Below are 11,295 nucleotides of genomic sequence, written 5' to 3' on the forward strand. Positions count from 1 at the left end.
GGCCTTTTATTATATAGGATTTGGTCCTTGATCTCATGACCTGTGCCTTTAAATCTCTTTTATATACTGAAGTCTACCAACAGTTTACCTCTAGCCCAGCATCTCCTCAGGACTCCTAACATATATATTTAAAATGCCTACATCTAAACTCCTTTTGCTCTGGAACCTCCCTCCTCCCGTCTTTTTCATCTCAGTTAATAGCAACACCATCCTTCAAGTTGCTCAGGTGATCTACCTTGGGAACATTCTGGGCTTTTCTCTTTCATATCTCACACAAAGTCAAACATAATTCTACCTCTAACATCACAAAAACTATCTGGCTGGCACTTTAGTGCTTAAATGAGCTACTACTACTATGTCCTTTAAAGACTCAAAACGACAGAAATTGTTTGCAATGATAAACAGATACCTTTATTTTCTACGTTTAATTTCTTACAATCATTTTGGAAAAATAGTGGTGTCTCCAAATGTACTTTCACTGACAGAAGCTGGTATGACCAAAACATTCTTTGAAGGATTTGGGGAAAAAAGTACTTAGCACTGGAAAACAAGTTTACATTTTACACATACTTTACACAAGATTAAAGGCGAGGTCCAATGTCAGAAGTAGAGGCCATTCTCCTTCATTGAATCAATAGATCAGAAGAGAGCCTTTGGCATTAGAGATCCAAATTTATGAGATTTTAATCCAGTTTAAAATAAAGGTTGCCTAAAATATGAAAATGCATCACATTTTTAAAAACATCTGTTTTGAAGAATGACTTTTTAACTTGGTTGGTATCCTCTTAGACATTTTAAGGTTTACTTAGCATAGCGTTTTATCTGCTTACCATTCAAATTTGGACACAATGATTATCTGGTGTACTATGTGAATAGTTGAGGAGGCTCTATAAATAAATAGATCAATTTTGCTCAATTACTACCCTTCCATAAAGCCTCTTATAATTGGAATTAACCTACTATTTTCTTATCATTTAATATGTTTTTGTTAGAAAGGGTACACAGCATATGAAATTACAAGATTTCCAGGAGTTAAAGACAAATTTAAGAACTATTAAATAATATTTGCAATGTAAACAACACAGTTATTACATTAGCTTTAAATAAATCACAACATTCACAACACAGTATTTTATTTGGTCTCAATATTGAAGATGTTTTCTTGAATTACTACTTATGTAGAGCTCAAAATGTAATTATATCATCTATCATTTTTCTTCAAGAATCTGAAAAGGAAAGAATTGATATGTAAGCATAAAAGTATTTTCATTGACAGCATCTTAATTTCATTCCCTTATCCACTCATTTAATAAACATCTATTTCCCTTTGCCCCTTGTCAATAGTCTGTGACCAGGGATCATGTTGTGGGAAATCAGGAGCACATCTTTCAAAGGACTGATTGTTAGAAATGGCACAGGGATGGGAAGGAGCCTTATGGTCAGTCAATCGTTTGTAATTTTCACCAATGGCTGACCCACAAGATTTGTTGTGAAAAAGAATTTGTCCAAAACTGCACATTTAAAAAAAGAATGGAAGATATAATCTCATCAATAATCTTACAATTTACAAAAGACACAGTGAATAGTCCTCTTCTGTGTATTAGTGCCTGCTGTGCTGTATAATGGAATGGAGAGGCCTGATTCTTATCAACAGTTTTTCAAGAAGCCATATGGGATGACCTCCCTTTTTTGAGGAAAGGAACTCATTTCTCTGAACTATCCATCTATGACCACGAACAGACATGTGCCACACCCCTGACCATGCATGTCCCTTAGAAGTGAAGGGTAATCAGTGGACAAAGTCACCAGTTGTGCAGGTGTCTTTGCAGACACCCTGCCCACTGCTGAGGACTCTCATGAAAACCAGGACTGAAGTAAAACAATAAATTATAGTCATTCTGATCTTAGGTCTCCTTTAATCTCCTTGACCCCTCCAGGGTCATAGTCTAGCCTACCTTCATGTTTTAGAAATAAAGCTTTATTGTAACCCAGATACTCCCATTCATTTAACATATTATCTGCGGACAATTTTCTGCTACAGTAACAGACATATTTTTGAAGGAAACTATATAGACCACAAAACCAAAAATATTTACTCCATAGGCTTTAGTGAAAAATTTTGTTAATCTCAAATGCTGATGATGTAAAATTTCTTCAAGCACTTGCCAAATATTGTAAATACATTTTAGGAGCTAATATAAGCATTAATGTACTCAGGAAAAATGTATGCCTTGTATCACGTGTACATAAAAGTATTTGTGTTAACAAGCTTTTTATATAGCAAAGAAAAAACCTATTTGTGTTTTCTCTACTCAAAAAATTATTTTACAGTGAATACTACTGGAGTCATAGTACGCTGACTTTATAGGTAAAAGAAGCTGAACTTGACTTTTGCTGCCTGAAGCTGGCTATGTTTCAGGGAATACAATTAGACCCAAAGTGCATTGTATTTTCACAATAACAAACCTTGCTGTAATTTGGGGGCATCTCCCTGTACTTAAATAAGATGCTAGCAGTCAATCGTGAAATGAAACCTTAAATTAATAACAGCAGCCTGGCTGGATGCTTGATAAGAACACCAGTTTTTCTCATTAGTGTGAGTCAGTCTCTGCTGTTTTAAATCTTGTCAGAGGGTAGGAATATGTCTGGGTAAACTAGAAGATACAAAACTGTTTACTTGTTGTGATTTTTCTCTGTTATGCAATAAGAACCGTGCATGAATTTTAAGCTGATTACTGGCCCATGGTTCACCTCTGGTAGGAGTGTCATTCTTACAGGATGTCTCACTGGGAACAAGTCTAGGATATCTCTTACCAAGCGGCTCTTACCTCCTGAAATAGCTGGATAATTGCTATAAGAATATGATAAGAATGCTCAGATATACGCACCATTTGAAACCTTTTCACCAGCTTTCCTCAGAGACCTTTTCCATCAGTTTTCTAGCTCTTCAAAAAAGTCAGGGTATTCTCCCTCAGTGCTGTACAGCAGAAATAGAAAATTGTGCATGTTAAGGCTCTTGGAGAAGAAAGCATCTAAATAAATGATATTGTGTAACCTATGCTATTCTCTGTCCCCTGTAAAGTGCTCTGGGGACTAAATAATTATCTCTCAGTTTAGTTCTTACCGGTGAATGATTTTTATTTTTTTAAGTGTTTAAAATCAATCCTACACAATTACAATCTGGTGGGCAAAGAAAGTCATCGTGTATGGCCTCACCCAGCCAGGGTCGTCCTTAATACTCACTTTCTAACTAAAAATAATTGGAATAAAAAGAGAGCACCCAATTCCCTATGTACTGTGCTCCAATATCTACACACCCAGACAGACTCGGGTTTCACTGAACATCAGAAGACAAAATAACTCAGAGCTTAATTTGATAAAATAAGGGAGTTGAAATGCACATACAGGGAGTTCCATGTGATGCCAAATTGCTAGTGGACTGGGATTTCCATAGTTAAAAACCAGCACTTTTGTTAAAACTTGCTTCCAGATTCAAAACAGATGCCTCTATAGTCATCAATTTTAAACCTGGAGACACAATAGAATCAACCAGGGAGCTCTGAAGAAATCCATATATCTAGAGCCATATCCATAAAGGCACTAATTCCTGGCAATGGGTTTGGGTAGGGCTGTGTCCAGGGTTGTCTGGTGGCAGCCAAGGTTGAGAATTACTGCTTCAGAGTATAGATACTGAGATAGAGGGATAGGGAAAGCTCCCTTCTGTAGCTTCTATTCTAAAAGTGATTTATAAGTTCACGTTTTAGCAAGTTGTCTATTTCCTTACCTCCTCTTCCCATTCAGGATTGAGTTCAAGTATTTCTTCACAGCCATTTGTTTCCGAAGGCGGGTATAGTTGTCAGTGAAGACTGCATCCGAGTGGCGTTTGATTGGCCCCTGGCCTTCTGAGATGTCACTGCCAAGAAATGTGATGGAAATAGAATCAAAGCTTTTTAGCAAGAAATGATAAATACACCACCATTCCCATTTTTCTTAGTGTCAAATAAAAATGAATTCTAACACCCAACTCATTTTCTATGACAAAAAATACATAGAAAAAAATACATTTAAGCCTAAGGATAGGAGAGTGAGAAATAATCCAATACATGTTGGCACTTACTGGGAGTGTTTAAGACTAAGTGAGCAAATATTTTATCAAATCATAGAGGGATATTTAAAGTTGTTTTCTGCCACTGGGAGTAAATTAATGCTTCTTGAGGAGCTGTGTCATCTAAATAGTGCCATTTAAAGATTCAACTATTGGTCATTTAAAGAAAGAATCTTCCAATGCTTGGTTTGAGCAGGAAGTTAAAAAACAACTACTATGATTAACCTTAACATTTGCTTCAATTTATCCTATGTGTTATTTATTTTTTACTGTGTCTACTTCAATTTGATTGCAGATTTACAAATGTTTTCTCCTAAAGGAAAATAAGTGTGTCTAGAGCCAGTGAGAATTTTACTAGTAAGCCTTATTTCTTTAATCCATGGGACTGGTATATTTTATTGAAGAGTATGAATTATTTTTCAATTAAATTAAATATGATCAAAGTTATAAATGTGCAACAAAATTAGTAAATTATTAACAGTGCAAATATAATTTGCAGATTAAAAAAATCATAATGTGTTTGATAAAATAGTAATAATAAATTATCCTTACCCAACTCGTCTTCCAACAAGAGAATCAAGGTATTTTTTGGCAGAAAGCTGACCCAAGAGTCTACTATAGTCACTGGTCAAAACTCCGTCAGCATGTCTGGTATTCCTAAAACAAGGAAGAAAGGATAGCCATTATTTTAAAAATGGTTTTCTAAAATATTATTTTGGCTCAATCAATAAAAAAGAAATTCATAAACTTATGAAAGCTTCTTATAAAAATTAAGTCCCAAAGGAGATTTTCTAATAATTGGATTAGATTTCCTAATTTCCTAATAAGCTATATTTTTTCAGCCCCAAATTTTGAAAAGCAAGGAAATTAGCTTTTGTAAAAGTATATCTCAACATTAAATAATGTTCCCTGATAGAATCTATAAAACAAATTCTTCTCTAAGAAATATTGGTAGGAAAAATATAATATTTAAATTAGTTTCCGTTTATTTATGGCACTTCATTTCTCCTACCCTTAATAATGATAGATATAAGGGGAAACAATCCTGATTGTAACCCCTATTACATCTTTTGCTATTTCTTCTGCCAATATTTGGAAACAAAATCCTTTGAAAGAGAGGGGCTTAGGTCTATCAACCAACTTTTCTGTTCAAATGAGGAAGCTTCTATTCTTTGTCTTCAGTGGAGATCTATACTGTCTGTACTTCAATGCTGCTCTTGACAAGTGTCTCTGTGAATGTAGCTTTTACTATTAGACATCTTTTCTTTATGTAGACATGAAACTTTTGCCTTAGAAATTCCTCTAACCTGGAATCCTAAATGGGAAAGTTTTCCTAGAATTGGTGTAATATCTGATGTTGGCATTTTGTGCAACAGAATGCAAGTGAGTGGTTAGTTCACCCTGGCTTGTTCCATGTTACATCCTTTGCATGCAAGTCATGTACAGGGGCACACGCTGCCATAAATGTGGCTGGATGAAGCCATGACATGTGGAAACATGCACAGTTACACTGTAGAAATGCCTTCATGGAGACACAAAAATAAAACACTTATAACTCAAAATTGTGTTTTCTAAAATACTGCTTCATGAAAGTGAACTCACCTGGATGCATCATAATAGGGTGTGTCATTTTCAGCTAATACATTTTGAAGGATGTCAGTGTCTGCTTTTAATGCAGCTTGGTCAGGTTCATTTTCTCCTTCATAGGGTATTCTGTCACCCAACCTATCAGGGGAAAGTACAATAGAAATATAATACATTATTTTATCAGAAGTTTATGCTTATATAATTATTTTAAATAAGATACCCAAAATCTTGGGAAGTATTGCCTATTCACAAAATATGTATAGTATATCTGATTTAATGGCTTCAGTGGTTTATGAGAGTGTAAATAATAAAATTTTATTTATCCCATAAAATAAATACCATCCCACTTTTACAAGCTGTATGCATCAGGTGTGAGAGCTACTCAGTTCCATCCTATCAGAACATTAAGTAAAGTACACTTCCTTGGTAATATCTTCAGGTTGCAAAGTTAAATATCATAAGCACTTAGAAAAAAGCCTTAATATTCAGTATGAAAATGGAGAGCAAATTTTATGTTTATTGATGTTTAGTATCATTTCATGTGATATGTTTCTCTGTATTGATCACGTCCAAATAATCTCTACATCTCTGAATACTTACTCAAATTTCATGAATTCTGTGGGGCCTCTGGTTTCTAATCTCATGTAGTAACGTGTTTTAATGAAGGATGTAAAGTGCTTCACTGAAAAACTAAGAATAGCCATTTCTATACACGGAATATTACTCCACTGCATAAATGCATACACATTTGGAACACCAGCACACTATTAAAATTCTATGTATGTATGTACGTTTTCTCTGTTAGGGTAAGACTCTAAGGAATTTGTTGGCTCCTGGGCACTTGTGTATCTTTTGGTGATGTGGTAGCTGGTAGTCAGGAACAAGCAGTCCTCTTTGAGAATGAAGCCTAGTAATCAATGCAAACTTCAGCATTCTTGTGATTGTTCATCTGTGGTGATATAGCCACTCAGTCAGAATCATTCCATTTAGTTATCAAAGCAGCAGAGATCTGGCTTTAAGCAGACCTTGTGAAGAACAAGAGTTAGTGCCTGTATATAGTCCCCGTAGGTATAGAACCAGAGGAAAGTTTAAGCTAATGTAGTTTTAATTTACCATTTATTTCTTTAAACATAAATTTATTTTATTTCAGATAAAGCTTTAAATAAGCTGTATTATAATCTATGAACTTAAAATATAAAATACCACAAAGAGAACAGTAAAAACTAAGGATTTTTAAATATCAAAACCACATATATTAAAATTTACTCATTGGGAAAGAGGGTCTCAGTAGATCAATTATTCCACAATTCTTAATAATAGCAAATTAATTCTGCATAGATAGAGCTCTCCAACATGCTTCTGTATATGTTTTTATAATCAACTACTAAACTTATGATTATTTACTGACTGATCTTAAAAACGAACTAAAATGAGGCATGCCACGAAAGTTCTATTTTCCCATCAGATACTGATCTGAACTGAGATGCTGTATGAAAGCTCATTCCTTATCTAGAGCTGCTTTTGGATGAATGGAAAGTCAAATTCTCCTTCCACCTCGTTTGGAAATGTGAACTATCCTATCCCTAAGACTAGCCCCTGACGCTCTCTCTCATGCCCTGAGAGTGCTGCTGGGGCTCAGACTAACCATGGGGACCCGATATTGAAAAAGCTTGCTTGACACATCAGCCAGGTATTTAATCTTTAAATGAATAATATGTAATTTTTGAAAGTTTGAGTTGTCCAAAACCCCAGATAGAAAGTTCCCATTTAGATGAAGGAATGTTCAACTGTCTGCACTGAAAGAGAACTTACCTCAGAGCGGAAGGTGCTCCGAAGAGAGGCCACGCCAATGTTTGTGAGAAGAGCACGCTGAACAGGAGCAGGAGCAGGAGGAGCCGGGGCGCCCTTCTGGATTCCATCTCTGCACCTCGAAAGGGGGAGCACATTAGACTTCCCATCCACAGACCTCACCTGCTCGGTGATTCTGAGTGCCCAGCAAATGCTGAAGACTCTTGCACAGAGTTCGGAAAAAGTCTTTTTCATCTTATAGAAACCGTTAAACTGTAATAGTTATTACTTTTTAAATGAAGAGGATTTCTCTTGGTGATGGGTGCTTGAATAAAAATTAGGATCCTTTTGAACTACTGCCTATCTTTCATAGAATGGCCACGTATACATTGATTGGCTCACTCTTATCCTGCTGGAAATAGCCCTGGGGACCATCTTCTATTACAAAATGGTGGCATCCGATTTTAGTATCCTCTCTAACTGCAAGAAGATGATTATTTTTTCCTACTTTAAGATTCTGCATCTGATTAATATAAAACTAGGTTATTATACATTTAATAATGAACATGTACATATAAATGTGTATATATAACAGTATAAAATGATTTTGTATATACATATTTTCTTCTTTTAATTGTAGATGTTACCGGTCACGTACTTCCTTAAGCCTGAACTTGAACTCAACACAATTACTGGTGAAAATTGATTTCCCCCCTCAAAAATTTTAAACCACATATCACCATTGACCTAATTTTTGCCACAGAAGAAAAATATATTAAAAACACTGTGTGGTTTTAACATTTAATCAACTTACACATTTTATTTCTAAATGGTTTCTAGATAGAAACTTAAGACTTCATGGTCTATTCTCTTGCTCTCTATAAAAATCACAGGATTTTTATTTAAAATAAAGAGGAAAATAAGTGCTTCCTAGGTTCACATAACCAACATATGACAGAAAAAGAACAGAACTTAAAAACAAGTCTAAAACTTCAAAAACAAATGTACCCACTGAACCCTTCAGTCAAAAATTTATATACAAGCAAAAAGAAAACCCTACTTGTATGCATTATTTAAAAAAAAAATAGTATTGAATAAAGTGGCAAGCACGAAAACCATCCATTAAACAAAAGAATTCAGAAAATTCATGCATACGTGAGAAATTGAGGCATTTCTATCCTTACCAGGTGACTGAGAAACTTCTCTTTTTGTTGCTATAAAGAAAGAAAACTGTAAAAAAAAATTTCCAGAGAGAAAAAAATTCAATCTACCCTGAGAAAAGTCCTAGCAGCAGAGAGGGAGTAAAAGAAGAAAGCTATAGTTGTCACTTACCTTGCCTGGGAGTGTTCTGTTCCACAGACTGTTGGAGCTGTCTCAGGTGCTGCAGTCCCGAGTCCAAGAAAGGCTGTACCAGTCAGAGTTGAACCTGAACTTGTACTGGCTAAGGGTTATTGCCAGCAGCTGCTTTCACTCTACCCTGACCAGCATTTCAAAGCCCATCATTTTATAGGGCTTGTACTCAGGGCTGAGCAATCACAAAACTCTGAAAGACGTCACAGCAGCTCTCCCACAGGATGAATAGGGCTTGGAATTCTTATCTAATTTCTGATTTATATAAATATATAGTGAGCATCTTCATGACGTAAAAGAGAGGAAATTTACTTTTTAAACAAAAATAGCTATCAAGTTGAATGTGAAATAGAGTAATCTTTAATTAGCAGTAATGATGTAAGCAAATGAATTTGCGTTATAGTCAGGGACATTGAGGTTCTTTCAGAAAATAAGGATTTTATGTCCAGGAATAGATTTTAAAAGCAACAAACACTTATGGTCATTTTGCTTACAAATGTATAATTTTCTTTTATTACAAAGCATCAATTCTTCTAAAGCCTTTATTTTTATGCTATTCGTATAGATCCTGATTCATATATTCTTTCTTGGTATCCTTCCTAATTGTTAAAACATCTAAAACCAATTTTTTATTTTCCATTGTAATAATTTCTTTATGTTGAAACTTCATGTTAATCTCAGTATAAAAGTTTCATAAAGGCTCCAGGCTAGGGTAATCCACACTCTGTAGCGGAAGGTGGTCGTACCCCTGCTGTGTGACATTTCTATAGAATGTCATCCTTCCCAATACACTTTCTCACACATAATCTCAAATTATTTAAAAACTAAATGATCAGACTGGCTACCTCAAAGAATTCAATATTTCTTCTTTTTCAAAATTTTTACTCATCATTTTTATAAATATTTCCACTGTGCAGAATTACCGTGTTTCTCTCCCATTCTCCAGCACACACCCACATCCACACCAACTTTTGAACATCTCCAACTCAATCACTTGAAGGTGGTTTCAGAGAACTAGTTGGAAAGCATGGAGAGAGTACTGTGCTTTGATACACACTTAATTTCTATCTGTGGGTTTTTAATTCATAGTAGTTTAGTTTTACATTTAACCACAGTTCAAGATTAAAAAAATGAATAAATACAGCCACATGAACATCCTTCCTTGTATTTGTTAAAACTACCAGTGCATGTATTTTTTTACATTTTTGTTCTTAAGTTCCTCATGGGAGAATGACTCTAAAGCCATGTTCTTTCTTATACTTAAAGATTTTAGTATCCGTATGCTTTGTTCAAAGTCAGACTGATTCAGTAAAAGAATATCCTGCTTTGCTAATCATACTTTCTAATCCAGTTACACGAAAAATTAAATGAATTAAATTTCAAAATGGCTGGAAATTTGTTTCCCAGTTGACAGCTCTGACTTAAACCAGAGTTCCTGTGGCTTAATACCAGGAAATCATTTTTACCTGATTATTACCAACAAGAGGTTGAAATGATTCTCATATGGAATTTTTTATCCTTAGATCTTTGTCACCCAGTTCTCAGTGAAGCGATGTTATTTAAGAACATCAACAGCAAAGTAAGTTGGTTGTGAGTTACAGAAAAACCGATGCTGAGTGATAAGTAGAAAATTCTGAAAGAAAAAGGATAGAAAAGTGATTGTTATCTCATCAAAGGAAGTATTTAGCATTAACAAAAAGTAACTATAGAAGATTTTTCTAATGGTAAAAACAGTTTCTCCCATTATAATAATACAACACAAAAATAAAGAGAAATAATTCATTTTTTACCTCAAGATGAAAAGAAAACAAAGAACTGTATTTTTTCCTATGAATATACCCTGGAAAGCAAAATTAAATTTTAAAATGGAATCATAGCACCATCTGCAGGTTCAAAGAGTTAATCCGCAGATATTTTTTTAAGTGTTTCTCCTCTTTTTATTCAAAGAAAAGGATGCAAACCAGAGATCCTTTAACCAGATCCATTATGGATGCTTCCAGAAAAATAAGCATAAGAAAAATACGTAGTTGAATTTATTCTAAATACTTTACTATGAAACTCAGTAAATACAAAAATATAAATGTGAATTTACTGTTTAAATCTGCTTTTCCCCAACTTTGACATATCTTTCAATATTTTTCACACATCTTTAACAAAACTTACTTTCTAGCTTGAGGCTTCTTAGTAAAGGGCTGTTTATAAGAACTATCATTTGTTCATTCTGCCAGAACAAAGCTCCAAGATTCTTCTTGTACAGATAAATACACCAGAGACATTAAGTAATGTTTGCAAGCTCACACTGGAGTTAATTACAAATTAGAATTGAAAGCGCAATCATCTGATCTTCATTTAACTTATTTTTTGTTAAGAACTGGCGGTTTACTATACCTATTGTTATCATTGTTGATGCTAACAGGTCAGGTAAAGACAACAAAAGCACATAAAAATATTGACATCTTCCCTCT

The 11,295-nt window shown here is 34.5% G+C and overlaps 1 protein-coding gene across 2 annotated transcripts; it reads right to left on the reverse strand.

Annotated features, from left to right (window-relative positions):
- Positions 1–385: 385 nt before the first annotated feature.
- On the reverse strand, positions 386–9,003 carry VIP (vasoactive intestinal peptide). Of its 2 annotated transcripts, none has more exons than XM_070419185.1 (7): positions 8,813–9,003; positions 7,505–7,619; positions 5,708–5,830; positions 4,658–4,762; positions 3,785–3,913; positions 2,889–2,977; positions 386–1,226 (listed from the first exon to the last, which is right to left on the reverse strand). In XM_070419185.1, the coding sequence occupies exons 2-6, from the start codon at positions 7,609–7,611 to the stop codon at positions 2,932–2,934; spliced, it is 510 nt and encodes a 169-aa protein (XP_070275286.1). In that variant the 5' UTR covers positions 7,612–7,619; positions 8,813–9,003; the 3' UTR covers positions 386–1,226; positions 2,889–2,931. The 2 variants fall into 2 exon arrangements, with proteins under 2 accessions (XP_070275286.1, XP_070275287.1); XM_070419186.1 differs by having other exon boundaries at positions 7,505–7,613; positions 8,813–9,002.
- Positions 9,004–11,295: the final 2,292 nt, after the last annotated feature.

Source organism: Myotis yumanensis, unplaced genomic scaffold (assembly GCF_028538775.1).
Source record: "Myotis yumanensis isolate MYYU_CA2020_CCGP unplaced genomic scaffold, mMyoYum1.0.hap1 SCAF_6, whole genome shotgun sequence".
NCBI classification, from domain to species: Eukaryota; Metazoa; Chordata; class Mammalia; order Chiroptera; family Vespertilionidae; genus Myotis; species Myotis yumanensis.

Coding starts and splice junctions, on each gene's coding strand:
- VIP (XM_070419185.1), bottom strand. CDS start 7,611: ATGGAATCCAGAAGGGCGCCCCGGCTCCTCCTGCTCCTGCTCCTGTTC. Junction 5,831..7,504: donor GGAGCACCTTCCGCTCTGAG/GTAAGTTCTCTT, acceptor TTCCCCTGATAG/GTTGGGTGACAGAATACCCT. Junction 2,978..3,784: donor ATCCTGAATGGGAAGAGGAG/GTAAGGAAATAG, acceptor TCTGCTGTACAG/CACTGAGGGAGAATACCCTG.